Source organism: Teleopsis dalmanni, chromosome 1 (assembly GCF_002237135.1).
Source record: "Teleopsis dalmanni isolate 2A chromosome 1, ASM223713v2, whole genome shotgun sequence".
Taxonomy (NCBI): Eukaryota; Metazoa; Arthropoda; class Insecta; order Diptera; family Diopsidae; genus Teleopsis; species Teleopsis dalmanni.
In genome coordinates this window covers 171,806,119-171,825,034 of record NC_051846.1, presented here as the reverse complement: position 1 = coordinate 171,825,034, position 18,916 = coordinate 171,806,119, and the positions used below count along the sequence as shown (strand labels likewise).

The 18,916-nt window shown below is 26.7% G+C and overlaps 1 protein-coding gene across 3 annotated transcripts; it reads left to right on the top strand.

Moving 5' to 3' along the window:
- Positions 1 to 1,193: 1,193 nt before the first annotated feature.
- LOC119670145 (carboxypeptidase B) lies at positions 1,194 to 17,590 on the top strand. Of its 3 annotated transcripts, XM_038080285.1 has the most exons (6): positions 1,194 to 1,566; positions 1,636 to 1,795; positions 7,031 to 7,395; positions 7,480 to 7,674; positions 7,861 to 8,014; positions 12,879 to 13,831. In XM_038080285.1, exons 3-6 carry the CDS (start codon positions 7,086 to 7,088, stop codon positions 13,639 to 13,641), a joined length of 1,422 nt encoding a protein of 473 aa, XP_037936213.1. In that variant the 5' UTR covers positions 1,194 to 1,566; positions 1,636 to 1,795; positions 7,031 to 7,085; the 3' UTR covers positions 13,642 to 13,831. The 3 variants fall into 3 exon arrangements, with proteins under 3 accessions (XP_037936213.1, XP_037936217.1, XP_037936212.1); XM_038080289.1 differs by lacking the exon at positions 12,879 to 13,831 and adding an exon at positions 16,788 to 17,590 and having other exon boundaries at positions 1,194 to 1,795; XM_038080284.1 differs by having other exon boundaries at positions 1,194 to 1,795.
- The last annotated feature ends 1,326 nt before the right edge of the window (positions 17,591 to 18,916 follow it).

Genomic DNA, 18,916 nt, shown 5'->3' with positions numbered 1-18,916 from the left:
GTTAACATAGGTTAATGACTTTCTTTTATTATATTTAATTTATTTTATTATACATAACTTTTTTTATTTTAATTTTTTTTCATCATATATTTTTTTATACTTATTTTTAATCAACTATTTTTATTTAATGTTATTGTACCCTTCGTACTGTTGTGAATGAATTTTTTAAGATCTGTGGTGCTGTAATGAAGGCAGTGAAAATTTTATATTCCACATTATATGAAAATGAATTAATGAATTAATTATGGTGAAAATTTTATATTCAATATTATATGTAAATAAATTAATGCAGCAATAACAAATGTAGTTGTGTTTCTTAAAGTACCTAAAAAAACTATTTTTAGTTGTCAATAAATTGTTAAAGTCTAAAAATTCCCACTTTGCTTCTTAGTATTTTAATATATATTTTTATTTATAAATTGCAACTAAATTTGCATAAAGACAATAAAATTTTAAATATAGATGGAAAATGTTATTTATATAAAAATTAACTTTAATAAAAATGAAACGGAATATGTGTCATTGCAAAATTTTCATGAGCTTTAAAATTTTAATAAACAAAAAACCTAAAAAAACTCAACTTGAGTGCAGCTTCAAATAAAAGTAAAAAGCGTCGAACAATCATAAATGCAGCTATAATGTGATATATGCAAAATAACGACTCAGAGATATACTGCAATAAATTACGAATGCAATAAACTGCAGAAAAACTTCAAATTTGCCAGTAAATTAACTACTCAACCTCAAATCTGAAACTGAATCTGAATCGGAGAGCGAACAAACTTGCAGGCGTGAAACTGTTACGCTATCTGTTAGTTGTTGATACAGGAGGGTCGGTGTCAGTTTCATTCGCAAAGGTTTTAGTGCGTTTCTCGAAGTAACAGCAAACAAGCAAACAAACCAAAACAAAAAGAGCCACATTGAGTAAACAATCGCACAGTTTTAGTTACTGTATCTGTATCTCAAATATCAACACCACAGCATATACTAACCTCATGTGTGTTCACACCGGCAACTGTAGTAGCGACGGTTACAGTAGACAGCGGTACTAGCAACAACTGTGACTTTAGCAGTGACGCACGACGTAAACGCCGACGACGGCTTGCTTTTAATATAAAAATTGACGACAACTCATTTCCGACGTTTAGTCTGCTTTAAAGTGTCCGCGGCGTACTAAGCAATATCATAGGCTCGAGTACAGTTTTGGCTGGTTTAGAGCGCACGCACATGCGCTGTTAAAAACTTATTTTTAGTATAAATTTTATAAAAAAATTTTTCGTTCGTTTTGAGTTCAGTACGAATTTTTGCTTAAACTAAAAAAACAGTAATTAAAATTATTTTTTTAATTCAAATCTTAACTATAATAAGAAGTAAACCGGTCCGGTTAAGTGCAATTTGAGTAAGGTTTACAAAAGGAAAAGCCGCGTCCAGATAACAACCCACAACACACCAAAAATTTAACAAAGGAACAAGTTTTGGTTTTAATAAAAACCGTTTCGGTGAAAGAAGGCTAAAATAAAAAGAAAATCCTAAACAAGTTTCATTTTTGCTGTTTTGTGTTAAAAAGTACATATATATATATATATATTTTTATACCTTTCTACCTCAAACTACAACTCTCACCCTTGCCATTAGCGGTCAACATAATTCAGTTATTGCCGTAAATCTCAAATGCAAAATTTCAGTTTAAGTTAAAGATATAAACAGACAGCGTCGTTGCAGTAATTTGCAAAAACTTATCTATCTCAAAGCTGGGATATAAAACAAACCGCAACGGAAATACGAAATAATTAAAGGTTTGTAAATATTTTAGTTTTATTCACTAAAATTCTGATTAAAATTATCAAACAAAATTTTTCTACTTTAATAAAAAAAAAAAGTTAACATGAAACAATTTTTAACACGATTTCAAATTTGACTGATAAAAAGTTGAAAAAATATTTTTTAATAAAATTTTTTTAAAATTAAAATAAACTGTAATATACAAAAAAGAAACTACTTGATAAATTACTATTTATAGAAATTAAAATTTAACAAATTTTAAAAAAATTAAAATAAACTAAAATATGCAAAAAAACTACTTGTTAAGTTACTATGAATGGAAATACAAATTTGCATTAATAAAAACTTAATTTAAAAAAAAACTTTAATATAAAAATGTTATCAAATTGTTTTACGATTCATTAACAAACAAATCGGCACATAATTTTAAAAATAAATTATGTTAAATATTTATTTTTTTGTAATTTTATAAGAACACATGTTATTATAAATACGAAATTAATAATAAAAAAATGTTCGTCAAATTATGTTCAGAAGTACTTATTATGTATTAACATTCGTTTAAAATATTAATTTAATATTTTTTATTTATAATGTGTTTATATTTATAATGTTTTTATATATTTTTTTTATTTTCGGCATTTGTTTATTTTTTTATAATATATTTTATATTCCCTCCTTAAGAGTCATTATCATGATAAGAACTCTACAATTAATAAACATAAATAAATATTAAGAAAATATAATATATACAACAAATCGTCACATTTTTAGTTCTGTTCTATAGTTCTATATTGCACTCATTTTTTATTTATTTATTTATTATTATTATTTATTTTTTATTAATTATTAAAATTCAGAAAGTTGAAAACAGTTTAAATTAATATTATTATAAAAATATGATAACAAAAAGGGACAATATGAAAATTTTATCAGAAGCGAATGCGAATGATATAAATTATTGATTATTTGAATAAAAGTATTGATTTTATAATAATCATTGTTAAATAATACTCTTCAGATACAATGTGTATATATATGCTCCTCACCAAATTGCAATAAATATAAGTGTTGATTCATTGATTTAAGAAACGAAAAATATAGTATGAGTTAAAATTCAATTTATAATATTTATATATTAAAACAAAGAACAATACCATAAAAAATTTTTGAGAACATCGATATTTTTAAAAAAAAAATTTCTCGACTAGTTGAGATTGATGGTTGTAGCTACTTGAAGTAGATTTTTTTCAAAATTTCCATTTATTTTGTTTTTGGAAAATATGATTTATATAATCCCAAACATTTTTTTCTTTATTTCAACGTATATTAGTTCTTATATAGCTTAGGAACATTTCCTTTAAAAAATATATATTTTGTTTTCCACATACGTTTTTTCTTGTTTTTACGTCGAAAATTAAATTAAAGTACTATGTTACGTGGAACTCTATGAATATGATCTTGCAAAACAACAGCTATTATAGTGCTAAAAGATACTTTTACTCGTCACTTAGTTTTTATGAAATTAAAATTTGTGTTGAATGTTCAAAACCTGAAACTTCCCCAACATACTTACATTTCGATTGGATTGTTGTTTGTAGAAGGTTCCAGCCTAGCTTTTCTATATATATTTTACTGGACTTTCTTAATTCTTCTTCTACAAAATTAATTTTCATGTCCTGATGCATGAAATAATTTGTTGCATATCTTCAAATTTTGATACATTTGTTGATATTTTTGATTGACACCTTCGCAGATTTTTATCCTACTTTCTACTATGGTATACCTTTGTAGGAAGGTATCTGCAGTGCCACAAATTTGTATAGTCTACATATAGATCAGTTTAAGCATAATTTTTTTCAATAGAACTATGTTCCTCACACTTAATTAAGAGTTTGGTCTAAGTACCCAAACAATTTTTCTCGATTTCAGGACGAATTGCTGCTGTTTGGATATTGCATATTTTACACACTTAACTGTGATATTACAAAATTATTAAGATTACCTTTTATTAGTCTGAGTAAATGTAACAATTTGTGCAGATGTTTACACGCTGACTTTAATTTTCTATTTTAATAACCAACATAGACTAATTTTAGCTTTACTTAAAGATATTGAGATACAGCTGCAGTCTTATTTGAAATAAAAAATCTAATAACATTTATTTTGGTTATAAAAATTAAAAGTTGAAAATTAATTCACAAATTTTAGCAATAAAGTTGAAATTGTAGCAAAAAATACTCGTGCATATGCAATATATAAATAAATGATTATAAACAAAATCAAATGTTGTAGACGGTGGAAAATGATTTTTTTTTCTTCATTAAACAAAATCTTTCGGTTTTCGTCTTTTTTTTGAACTTTTTATTTATGACAAAAAATTTTATAAGAAATACCTTTCAATGTGTCCAAAATCGCCACTTTGGATTGGACAGGTTATGAGTAAAGTTACTCGTAGAATACATGTCCATAACCTGGATGAACTAACTACTAATAAATGTTGAACAAGCTTAGATTAAAAGTAATTCTAATTTATAAAAATTAAATAAAAAATAAAAAAATTTCGTATTTAAATAATACGACAAAAAAAACATTTTTAATACTACATAAAATTAGTTAAACCGTAAATATTTACTTATCAATTTATTTGGTTAAAAGATTGCATATAAATTATTTGCATTGACTGAAAAAATTCATCATGAACTTTGGGGAAAAATATACACTTATATATATGTTATGTATAATAATATATATTATAAATTAATATATTCAAGAAATAAATTTAGTAAATATTTACGAAACCTCAAAAATAATTGCAATGAATTTCTTAGAAAACAGTATGTATAATTAAAGATTTTTGGAAAATCCTATGTGGTCATAAACAAATGATATTTATTATTGGAAATTTCAATAAATTAAATAAAATTCAATTTATACATTATAATGATAATTTTAAATTTTATTAAAAAATATTTTTTCAGTCTAATATTATTTTATTTAAATACTAAACATGTAACACTGATAAGCTATAGTATTATAGAAAACAATATAATACACATAGCAATATAAACACTTTTTATTGATATAATATAAGCATTTCCTAAGAAATTTAAATTATTTTAGAATAAGTATTGTATACTTAAGAGACATGTTGATGTTTGGGATTTGCAATAATGATTCATCTATACATCCGAAGAGATAACGAATGTTTCGAATTTAAATATTTAAATTATAAAATATGTTATATATTAATGTTTATCAAATTATTATTAATGGTATGTAAAACCCAAATTTAATGATAATTTTGATATGCTTTTATTATTATAATGGAATTTTTTTTACCGCTTATGTAAGCCAATAAATTAAATTAAATAAATCAGATAAATATCACATTTATTGTCAATATATTAGTGAATATATAACGTGCATTAAATAAGTTATGAAGAGCTTTTTGAAGAGCTGTCATATTTATCAATGATGACCAGAAATAGAAAAATATAGATCATTGTTCAAGTTTGATTTTTTGCTAATACATATAGTGAACGTATTATTCGTGCTAGATAGTAAATATATTAATTTCTAAGAATCAATACATGATAATTTTTACAAATCTACGACATCAATGATTTCAGCAATTATAAAATCTTAGTTAATATTAATTGTGTAGTAATAGAATTGATTCATATATTCTGGCCTGCCACCATAACCAATAGTGAGCTCTGGTTTAAAACGAATCTGGTTTATAGCTGACGAAATAAAGACGCGCAAATACTGATGGCTTTGACATACTTCAAGAAAACTCGTTGATGATATCGCAAGAAAAGTTTTAGATTTCCACCCTTAAGACCGAGGAAAGAAACCGAAACGCCCACAGAACTTGAAAGAGACAATCTGAAACTGAAGTAAGAAACGCTGGAAAGAGCTGGAGTATAACAGCTTTTATTGGATATTTTTACGATATTACTAGAGAATATCAAACTGTGACTAATAGCTAGATATATATATAATATACATAATAGCTAATCTTTTGTAGAATCTATAACCCCTTAAAGAGAAGAATGGTAATATATATATATAATAATAGATAATAACAAGATAATAACAGACATTTTTACTTATTATTAATCTTAAATTTAAGTAGTTGTACTACCCAAAAATAGTCAAAATGATTGTCATACAGTTATTAATAAAATTATTAATAAAATTATTCAGTAATAATTAATATTTATTAGACGATAATAAAATTATATGATTTTATGATAATTTTATTAAATTATTTAGTAATAAATAATATTTATTAAATATAATAAGATTATATGATGATTTTGTGATGATATAAGATAATTTTATTTATGATAAATAATATTTATTAAACAAAGTAAGATTCTATGATTAAGCACGAAGTATATCTGCAATTATCATGGTATATATTTAACCTTAATAAACTTACATTATTTTTATTAGATTAACTGAATTAACTTAATATAAATTTTATTATAATATGATAATTGCTGAATTGTAGGAAGCTTTTGTTGAAAATAAAAATTATACTAAAATGACTTGAACTGTTCCATATTATTTTTTATTAAGTTGAAAAATTTCACTTCACTCTAAATTCATTTCAAGGAATTTTATGGCAATTGATCAATCACCCAATTATTACAATTAATATTATAATAAACGTTTTGATCAATAACTTTTAAATATATATTAAATATAAAAAAAAAAAAATATATATATATATATTTAATTCATCGAACTTATGGGACTTTTCAACGTACCATGGTACATTAGGACGAATGACATCCTCAGGGACCTCAAGATTGATCCGATCAAAAAATACATAAAGGACGAAGCCCTGAAATTATTTGCGGAAACTGACAGACTTACCAACATCGTGGTATCGAATCTCAGAATGTTTATAAGCTCCTCGGGGAGGTATGCAGATCTGAGGTCAATAATTGCTTAATCTGATGAAGTGATAAACAATAATCTAGTCAAGGCGTAAAGAGGAGTGTTGAAGATATCTCGAGTTAATAAAGAGTAAAAGTACTCAAGTGCACTGACTCAAATAGCTTCAATATAATAATATATTTAATTATTTAATTTAACTTATAATTACTTATTTAATTAAAAATTTTTTGCTTTATATTAATTTTTTTTAATTTATTTATGATATTTTGTATGTAATTGTTTTAATTAAATATATACGTTCTTATTTTTAACTTTCATTTTATTTATTTTTTACAGACTTTAATCAACAATCCAAAAAATAACTTACGAAATAAATTTGATTTAATAAAATGATACGAATAAGGATATTTGTGATGCTTGGCGTAGCACTGATTTGCTTTACGGTAGCAGCAAATGCATTTGATGTTATGAGTTTACCTCCAATAGCTGACAAAAATATACAAACCGGAAACAGGATGTTATATGAAAAAGAAATGCTTGAAAATTCCACACAAGTGGAAAATTTAAGCAATGATTATCTAATGGATGTAAACGAAATACCTGTGCGATTTGATGAGACACAATTGTGGCGAATTTATAACATATCGAATGATATGCGAAATGAAATGCCAGTAGCAGAAACCTTGGAGAATAAGTTCGGTATGTTAAAAATTTATATTCAAGATTTTTTAAATTAATAAAATTTGTTTAACATAAATTATAAAATATTTATTCCATTTATAGGTGGGGTTATATGGAAAGAAAATTCCAAATTTTTGGATATTTCAATTGGCAAAGAACATCTTAAAGCGGCACGTAGTTTTCTCATTGACAATCAACTTGATAGCGAAATTCTTAATGGCAATATACAAGATCTAATCGATATGGAACAATTGGAAGGAGCAGAAGCTACACAAGGCATTGCTGGACGGCGCATAAGTATGTTATATAAAAATATATATGACTTTGTGTAAATTTTTGATTCTATATAAAATAAGCTTTATACTCTAGCAGAAATTTAACATATTAATAGTTATAGTAAATTAAAAAGAAATATATGCATATACATATACATAAAGATACAACTTCAAATATATATTATACAAATGATTTATTTATTTATAGAAAAAGCTGCCCGTAGTGGCATGAACTGGAAAGACTATCAGGACTTGGACGTTATATATGCCTTCATGCGTGAAATTCGCGGAAAATTTCCAAATATTTGTCGTCTATACACTATTGGTAAAACGACCGAGGGTCGCGACCTGAAAGTTTTGAGGTGAGTGTAAAGGTTTTTTTTTCTAAATTAATTTATTAACCAATTCACTTTTTGACAAAACACTATTCATTTGTTAACGTAATTGTACATATTATTAGTTGTATACAGAATAGAATGAAGCTTTTTTTAGTTTTTATTTTAGCTATTGACTATTAGATAATGTAAATAAAAAACATTAGCACAATTTTTAAATTAACTAATTGTCATATATCATCACAGTCAAGTGAGCTGTACTCAAAAAAGAAATATACAATACAATAGATGATGATTAACAGCATGCAAACGAAATTCATACTAAAATATTTACTTACACTGTACTTACTTCAAAACACATTCATACTTTTCTAATAACATTTTCACTAGTTCAAAATAATATTAAAAAAGTAATGGTGTTAAATAAATAAAAAATAATAGTAATCTGATATAATTACCGGTGAAATGTGTATTTATTGATATATAGTATAAGTTTTTGGTAAATAAATTTGCTGTAAATATTGAGATTATTGACAATATAAATTTTAATTATAAGTATTATAATAATTACGTTTGTAAATTAAAATATTGCATGGAATTATAATTTTTAAAATTAATATATATACAATATATATTTTATTTACTATATATAACAACATACTAATTAAATTGACATGATAATTTTGCTAGAGAAATTTTATCTCATGTGGTAAAAAAGATATGGAAACCAATATCTGGTATAGTTGAACCAACATGATGCGTCCAGTAAGAATATTTTGACCTGAGATTTAGTTAAAATCTTGTTAAATCAACCAAATTATTATTTTGAGCATATATATAGGGTCCTTACTTTGAACGTTGTACGAATGAAGTCATAGATGATTTGGTTTATAATATGAAAAGAGTCTTACAGCATCCTATATGCAATATATAAATGGGGCTTCCTTTCAGCGTTATAGTATATGAATTCAGTCGTAGTTGATTTGATTTGAAAAGAGTTTTAAATGAGTAAACTCTTTCAAGTATTAACCAAAATATAGAATGTGAAAAGGAATTACATACGAAAGTAATTTTAAATAACAAAAACCTTAATATAAAATATTGAGATATTCATTATAATTTGAATTCTGCTAGACATAATGCTATTGTTATTCCACCATTATGGAATGATGTTCTGGCTATGATATGATTATTATTATGACTATAGCTAATATGGCTATTATTATACTGTAATATACTGTAATATATACTATATACTGTATAAACTTGAATAATTCAAAAAAAAAAACAATTACTAATTACGAAAGAACAATGCTTTTTGTAAGAATTGACTTTACCTTTCAATATATGTAATATATATATATTGAATATATATATTTCAATATATATCGACAACAATAAAAATATCTTAATACTTCTATTTCTCTATGGTGAACCTATATGGTTCTCAGGCGTTTTTTTTCAGAGATCTTTTTATAATCTCTGGATCATTATTTCAGAACACATATCTAACAATTGCATGCATTTCTTATAGAACAATTTTTTTTATCTTAAGTAAATGCTACATTTACTGCCAATGAGGATGAGGAAATAATTCAAACCAATGACTATGTTGCATTGGTTTTGAGTGGTAGTTCAATTTTTTCTTAAACAATTTTTTGTGATTTCTTTTTTTAAATGACAAACGAAATAATTATTCCATATATCTCTAGGTGATAAAAATCACGGTATGTTGCATTTACCATATACATTGGTTGATGAAGTAATTCAAACCAATGAATTGTGTTATGGTCCATAGGTTTTGGGTATTTGTTCACTTTTTTCTTCGGTAGTTTTCGTGATTTCTTCCTTTAAATGACAAACCATATAATATCTCCATATGTTTGTATTATGATAGTCTTTGTGTGAAGATAGTCTTTGAATATTATATCAACAGCATCATAGTCTGAATATTATTTTATCATGTATATATGCATTAAATACATACATTAATATAGTGAGACTTGTTTTTCATTTCATTAACATTTTTTTCCGTCATACTTTTTGCGTAAAAATATACAAAATTTTTAAAATTGTCTATGCAAAAAAAAATTGATACATTTAAATAATAAGAAACGTAATTTACTTAAATATTTTTTTTTTCCAAATGCTAATAACGATAATGGATTTACTAAATAATTGTTAAAACTGAAATTTTATATATAATTTATATATAATTAATAAAATTAAAAAGTATACAGTGTGTGTATTATCAAAAAAAATATCCAATCAAGATTTCTTAACGAAAACAACAACTTTTAATTTCTAGTTTTTGTGCAATAAAATTAATTTGTTTTTTTTTGTGATTATTTTTTCTATATTGTTTTCGTTCTGTAAATAATATCACGTTTTTTGAAAATGTATATATATATACATAAAATAATACTATTGAGTTTATTTCGAAACATTTTAATTCACACATTTGTACTATGTACTCTTTTCATTTTTTGAATGCATGTTGAAAGAAAGCTGGTTTTTAATTCCAATCATGATTTAGATCACCTAAATGAATTCCAATGAATCACGACAAAAAACATAAAAATTGATAAAAAAAAAAGCAAAACTTGAAAAAAAATTCAATCTATATATGCGAATCCCTAATTATTAACAATAAAATTCTGATAAAATCGTTCATATATCATTAGAGAGATTATATATTACCTAAAGCACCTTGAGTCATTAAGAACTAAAACCTACATAAAGTAATTAATTTATAAGTTATATTGAAGAAAATTAAAAGTTATTCTACAAAATACCACTGAAGACAGAGTAAACAAGAAGACTTTAAACAATTTACAGTAAATTAACTCAACGAAACTGATGATAATAGAAGAGTTATCACATTTAAGACTTACTACTATTATAGTGCACTTCCCCCAGTGGGGCATAGAGCCTCAATAATTATTCTAAATTTGACTCTATTTGGTGATTCTCTTTAGATGTCGTTCCATATATGTCGTGCTTCAAGCTAGCTCATTTTCGAGCGTTCTTCTCCACGGTCTCGCTGGCGCACTAGGTCTTCTGCTACCATAAACAAATTAAGTATAAGTAACTCTACTATATCTAATTAATCTTACATATTTTAAATTCAATGGAACTTAAAGCATCTATAATATTTTAGTTTAAACAAGTTAACTTATTATTTTTATAAAATAGATTGATTAAACTACTAAACTAAAATGTTATTAGACATTAAAGTGTTTCACTTAAAAATAACCTTTATTGCATTGTTTCTGCGATCATAAAAAAAAATCAGGGTTTTTTGGTTATAGTATTAATATATAGAGGGTTTTCTAAGTGACATAAATCTGGGAATTGAATTTTTTATCAAAACAAATACAATAAAAGTTGTATGAAATGGGAAAAGTCGTATGAAATTATATTAAATGTTATCGTGAGCTTACTAGCTTTTTAACTAGCTTTTTCATGTTGAGATCCGTTTTGTGCCTTGTTACGATTAACACCTGGAACATGAAAACTCGCCGGCTGGTTGTGGTTTGCCCATTTACAATATTAAATGAGATACATAATGGCCTAAACGAAAAATATCTTTAGTAGAAGACAAACCAAAATCTCATAAACGTTATATTCAATTTGCTAAACCTATATATAGTAATTTATTAGCAGGCTAATTGGTCAATTTAAATAGCAATAAAAAAACTATAATTTATAATTGTTATTTAAAAACAATTTATATATTATTAAAATATTTTTCCGATATTTCGAGTATCTTCAATATTTTGTCATCTTCAGGGAAACTCAAGGAAGATCTATGTACAATTTTTTAGTTAAATAAATTCTTGCTTTGTTACCCAATTTTTTTTATATATAAATTAGTCATTAGGGTCATTAGGTTAGGTTGGAGTAGAAGCCTTGTGCACCAAAGTTCACATAATGACCCGTTTCCAACCACGAATGATACACTGTACATTCGCTAAACCTGTAGATCACCGCAAAGAGAGGTTTCTTTCAGAAATCACAAATCTTCCATTCAAGTAAAGGAAAACCAAGCTGTTAAGTCTATGAATTTTGTTATATCTCTAATTTAAAATTGTGACATCTGTGTCAGGTTAGTAACAAAACTAGCCCAAATTTATGATGAATCAAATATTATTTCATTAAAAAAAAATTTCATTTATCTCGAAATGTTTATAAGTTTTATCGTTTAAATTTTATATATATATTTTTATATATATATTTATATATTTTATATATTATTTTCTTGGAAGCATTTTTTTAATAGAATTTATCATCTGTTACTCATTTTTTATCTGCAGTCCATCTCTGAAGTAAAACATCTAATGCTTTTTTCTTCATGTATATTTAGTAATACATTGTTTAGTTAAACTATTGACATTCTTTATGTAAATTTTTTAGTTAAAAATATTGTAGTTATTATTAATATATCTTTAATCATTTATAGAAAAGAATCACTTTAATTCTATACATAAAATACATCAAATAATTACTACAATTAAATTGTAAATACTACTGATTAGTCAATTAATTTATATAATTATTTTATGAATTTACGTTGTAAATTTAACTTTAACAGGTGTTAAGGTTTTTATTTTGATGTTTAGTTTTTTATTAATTTGTAATAAATTAACACATGAATTTCAATAGAATTGAAGGACAACAACAACAACCATCATAAAACTGGAAATTGTAAATAAAATTAACCGCACATCATAAATATAAAAAAAAAAAATTTTGAAATAAAATTTGCATGCAAAACTTGAGAAGTTAATTAAATTAAATAATTAACTAACAAAAAAAAACTAACAAAGAAAATTAATAAAACCGCCAAGAATTATGCTAAATATTTTGTGTGATTATTTCTAAATTTCAGAATATCAGAAAATCCGCGTGAATATAAAAAAATCTGGATCGACGGTGGAATACACGCACGCGAATGGATTAGTCCCGCTACTGTCACTTTTATACTATACCAACTGATGTCGAATTGGGAAAGTCAGCCAGCAGCTATACGCGAGAAAACCTGGTATATAATGCCAGTGATGAATCCCGATGGTTATGTCTACAGTCGTACAGTGAATCGTCTATGGCGTAAAAATCGTGCACCATCAAAACGTTCCAATTGTCTTGGTGTTGATTTAAATCGTAACTTTGATATTGGTTGGAATGGTTTTGGTTCATCGACAAACCCTTGCAGTGATACATATCGCGGCTCTAAACCTGGCTCAGAATTGGAAACAGACGCTGTTGTGAAATTTCTAAGCAAACGTAAATACAATATGGAAGCATATTTAACTTTCCACAGTTATGGACAAGTATTAGTCTATCCATGGGCTTATAAAGCTGTCAAAGTTAAGGATTCAGCAGAGTTGCAAAGTGTCGCAAACACGGCAGTGCAACGGATTGAAGAGAAAACTGGCGCTATATATCGTGCCTCTGTTACACATGAAATTTTGGGTATTGCCGGTGGTGGTTCCGATGACTGGAGCCGTGCCGCCTTAGGTATTAAATATGTATACACTGTTGAATTGCGTGACCGTGGTCATTTTGGTTTTGTTCTACCACCCGCACAAATTTTAGACACTGCAATTGAGGGTTACACCGTTGTCGAGACCGTGGCGCAGGCCATAGTATAAAACTATATACGAAATTATTTGTATCTATGCAATTAAGTTAGAGTTTTTTCATTTTTCGTAATATCTAAGAGTTTCCAGTGTGTTAGTAATTTAATGCATTTTTTTTGTATGAATGTGTGTTTTTGTGTGATAGTTTTACAATCCATAAATTCTTTTTTGGATTACTTTAACTAATTTTTTATTATTTAATATTTACTCGCAATGTAATCAAATTAGCATTTAAGAGAATTAAATATTTACAATAATTTATTAAAAGTTTAATATTAAAAAAAAATTAAATTATATATAAAAATTATTTTTAAGAAGTTTTATTTACAACAACATATTTTGTGTCGTATTTACAAAAAATATGTTGACGATATATATCTACACCTAAGAATACTTAAGGAAAATATATCTCTATTCAAATTAACTTCTTTAAATCTCGTCCTATAGGTAATATAATTTCTTTTGATGTCAGTATATATTAAATATTAGAAATAAAATATCAAAAATTAGAAATAAAATTAGAAAATTTTATGTATTAAGTAAAGGCTAGAAATCATGAAACCACTAGCACTATATGTTAATTCTACTGAGAATCATGTCACAGTAGACTAACGACAAAACGTGGTAGTTTATTGTAAAAAAAAAAAACGAAAAAAACAATTCTTAAAAAATATATCACACTTTTTTCAGACAATTGCAATTCTTGATAAAGGATATTCCAGTCTTCATTAGAAGTTTAATTTTATACATTATCCTTAGACAACAGAGAAAGAGTTCATTTCCAAATTAACTCTACGTAAATCAGTTATTTCTTTGAGAAATGATACTTCGTTCTCTATTAGAGGTTCTTTTTAGACAACTGTAAAATGGTAAATTTCAGAAATCAGTTACAAAAATTAGAGAGATAAATGCCAAAGTGAAAGTTTCAGAAATTAGTTTATTTTGATTAATGCCTTTCCAATCTTTATTACGGGAATATTCTTTTTAGATAATTGCCTGATAATCAACTTCTTTTGTTAGTTACTCTTTAATAATTAACATTTCAGTCTTTATATAACGTTAATTTTGGCAATAATTTTCTCCTTGCTAAAACACAGTTCAGGCTTAATTAGATTATAAATTTTGTTTATTCTTCTTAGACAACAGATCAATCGTTATTTTTGGAAATTAATTGCTCTTCCATAACAAATATATTGATCATCATTCAGAGGTTAATTTTGTTCATTCTTTTTAAACATCTGAAGGATTAATTTCAATAATCAGTTTCTCTTCGATAGACATGCCGGTGTGCATAAGAATGTTTATTTTGTTAATTATTTTTACTCCAATCACTCCTCGATAACTGATTTTAATGGTTTATTATTAGGAAAAGGGATAGTACATTGCGACTTAAAAGATCTATTGTGTCCTTTAGTTGGATTAGAGCGTTCCTCCAAGCCCTTCTTCAAGTCTTTCTTTAATGAAACACAGTATAGGGCCTATCTTTCCTAGCCATGAGTCCCTATCTTCCATGAAACACCTTCCTGGTTTTTCTTCTGCTTATCAGTGCCGGGCATACTCCTAACACTACTATGAGGTATTTCTTTCTCTTCTTTGCAGTATTTGCAGTTTGAGTTGAATTGGATTGTTACCTTTGCTAAGTAACTATTCAATTTACAGTGACCGGTTAGTATTCGCGTTATAATTCTTAAGTTACTCTTTGTTTGTTCTATACAATCCTTAAATCGTTTCAGGTTGTATGTCCCTAAAAGCATTTTAGATTGTAATAGTCATCGTAACCCTTCTCAATATAATCATCTTTCCTTTTCTCTATTAATCGTTAGTTTCAGCCATTACTTGCTTGTAAACTGGTGTAAAATGTGAAATGTCTCTACATATTTGAACTCTAAACGACTAACTCAAAAAAAGATATATGCTTAATACAAGATATATCTTTTATATATTTAGAATGGGATAGAAATATCTACGGGACGAAAGTTGTAAAAAGAGACTCTATAAAACCGTGCATATAAACATAAAAAATGATAGGTAAGGATAGTTTTCATATCTATACATTTTTTAAATTATAAAACAGATTCACTATTATTTCTATAATTTTCTGATGATAGCTACAGTTTATTGTCAATATTTTGGATTTATATAAAATAAAATAATTACGATTTTATTTTTTTGTTTTAAGTGTAGTTCAACATCACTTTTTGTTATATATAAGTAATACTAAGTTAACATTATATCAATATAAATGAATTTTCAATTAAAAAATTATTATTAATAATATTAATTATTATTAATTATAAGATGATTATACCATATCATTTTTTGTTATATTAGAATAATACTAAGTTATAATTATAGCGATAGTAAATTATATATTAATAATATAGATATTATTATATATTACATGGATAACGTATTTAATTAAAATTTCATATGATAGTTATGGTACAGCATGCTGAAATTTTTAATAAAAGATTGTAAGACTCAACGATATGTATGCAATCCTGGCCACGTTCCGATAAAAGGAAATTCAAAATTCTCATTGAGATATCCCGTAGAGATTTCGGTCTTTTGGTAGGTTCGCTTACAAGTTGCTAGGGAACAATGCTAGAAGATTGGGTCTCTCTTTCAATCAAATCTGTCACAGCTGTGGGGAAGACAATGAGAATGCCTCCCATTTACTATGTTTTTGCCCAGCTCATGCACGGTGACGACTCAACACTTTAAGAGCACCCTTTCTTGAGGATCTTGTTTAATTGCAAGACCTGACACTAAATAGCATTTTAGGCTTCGCCAACGGTTCTAGGTGGTTTTAAATTCGGAGTTTTTTCTACATATACGGTAACACAATGGACTAATAGGCCTAAGTGAATCCACCAGGGGTCGCCGGTATAATCTAACCTTACTTATGGCATAGCTTTATATATTTACAAGGTTTCGAATGATACATAATATTAATATTATTAAAATATTATTGTTGTTAGCAAAATATTTGTTGAGAAAACATCAGGGGTATTATAACAAACTTAAAAGTGTGATACTTTCAAAATTCCGATAAGTATGCGCTTTATTTTTTATCTTTATTGAACTAAAATTCATTTATTATATACAAATTGAGTTTATATACTTAATTATAACTTATCATTTTCAACAATTCGTAGAATCACCGAATCGGAGAGCAATAATGCAATATGGATTGATGGTGGCATACATGCACGTGAATGGATAAGTCCCTCCACAGTTACTTATATACTCAATGAATTAATTACCAATTGGTCTAATCAACCTAGTTATATTAAACAAAAAACATGGTACATAATGCCAGTATTAAACCCAGATGGTTATATGTATAGTCGCAAAACAAATCGCTTGTGGCGTAAAAATCGTAGGCAAAACAGCCGTTCTACTTGCAGAGGTGTTGATTTAAATCGTAATTTTAATATAAACTGGAGAGGACAAGGATCATCTTCAAATCCATGCAGTGATGTTTACCGCGGCGCTTCTGCTGCATCTGAACCAGAAACTAAATCACTAGTTAATTTTCTTGCATCACAAAAGTCTAAACTTAAGTCCTACTTAACATTTCACAGTTATGGGCAAGTAATTGTATTTCCATGGGGCTATAAAGCGGCAATGGTCAGCGATGCTGGCAGACTAAAAGCAGTAGCGAATAAAGCTGTTAAAACGATTAAACAAAGAACGGGTGTTACCTATCGTGCTGGTACAACCTATAAGTTACTTGGTATAGCAAGTGGTGGTTCAGACGATTGGACTCGCGCAACTCTAGGTATTAAGTATGTTTACACAATTGAGTTACGTGATCGTGGACAACGGGGTTTTATTTTACCACCTAAACAAATAATTGGCACTGGTAAAGAAGGCTTAGCAATGGTGCAAGCAGTTGCACAGGCATTCAGTTGAGTTGATGTGATGGAACTTTAAGTAAAAGCATATTTTTCTAGTGAGCGAATTTTTTAAAATAAATGAAAATATTTTTTGTATCCTTTTATTTTTATATATACAATATGTATTTTATTTTGAAATAAAAGTTTTATAATTTCATAAAGAGGTTCACTTACCGTATCGGTACCTTCATCTGTGTCGTCTGAATTTTTTGTTTGTGCTGCCGTGAAAGTAACATTCTCAGTTACAGTACAGTTTAGATCTGGCGTAGACTCTTCGGAGATGACAGATTCAGAAGGCAAGTTTTCAACAAAACAATTAAAATTATTAACGATAGCCTCCGTGGGTGTTGGCGTTTCTAAAGCCACTGGTGTTATAGAGTCAACCATTGGCAGTGTATTTGTTGACGAAATGACCGGACCATTGAAATGCATTACCGTTTCTGTTGGTGCAGTTTCAATTGGTCTTACATACTCATATTTGGTTTTATTTTTGATGCTTTGTTGCTTTTCTTTTGATTTGGATTTGGACTTATTCTTAACTGTAACATTAAATATGCTCTGCTGTTGTATAAGCAATTCAGCTTCGCGTAAAATTTCATCAACACTACGTGTATCTGAATTGTCAGCCAAGCGGCTAACTTCCTGAAAAATGCTATCTGCATCTGCGTCAGAACAACACTCCTGCTCCTTCGAAAGAAACTCAATTATTGAACTGGTCGTGGTGAAGTCATCAAAATCAACAACTGATGACTCTTTGGAAATATTCCCATCCATTTCATTTGTGTTTGTGTGTTTTTTACTGTTTTGTTGCAACTGCACCATCCTTTGGGGCGTTACTATTTTTGACATTTTCACTAAAATTCTATTTTATTTATTATATACAATTTATACTAACAATGCTAACGGGCATAACAGTATACACATATTTCAAATAAATTTCATTTCACTATTTTTTTATATTAATCATTTTTATTCAATTAATCTACAATTAATTTATTCTCCGCCATAAGATTATTGCAATTGGAATAACTCGAATTAATCATAAGAACTCGGACGGCAGGACTAAAATTAAACACTTTGATTCGCAGGACGAAAACTATACTAAAGTTCGTAATTTTATTTACTTGTCAAAACAGAGTTGCATTTTTTTGTAGTATTTGTTATTTGGATTTGGATTTGCTTGAAAGCTCAAACTAATATAAAAGTAGTATTATTATCAAATTAACATTTTTTAAAAAATACAAATTTATGTAAAAATTTTATTTATAAACTATTCAAACAGCACAAGTAATTATGTCCGCGTGGTTCATTCCACATATACTACATACCAAAATCAAATTAATATCAAATCATAGTTTTATTCAAAAATTCAATCAAAAATTCGA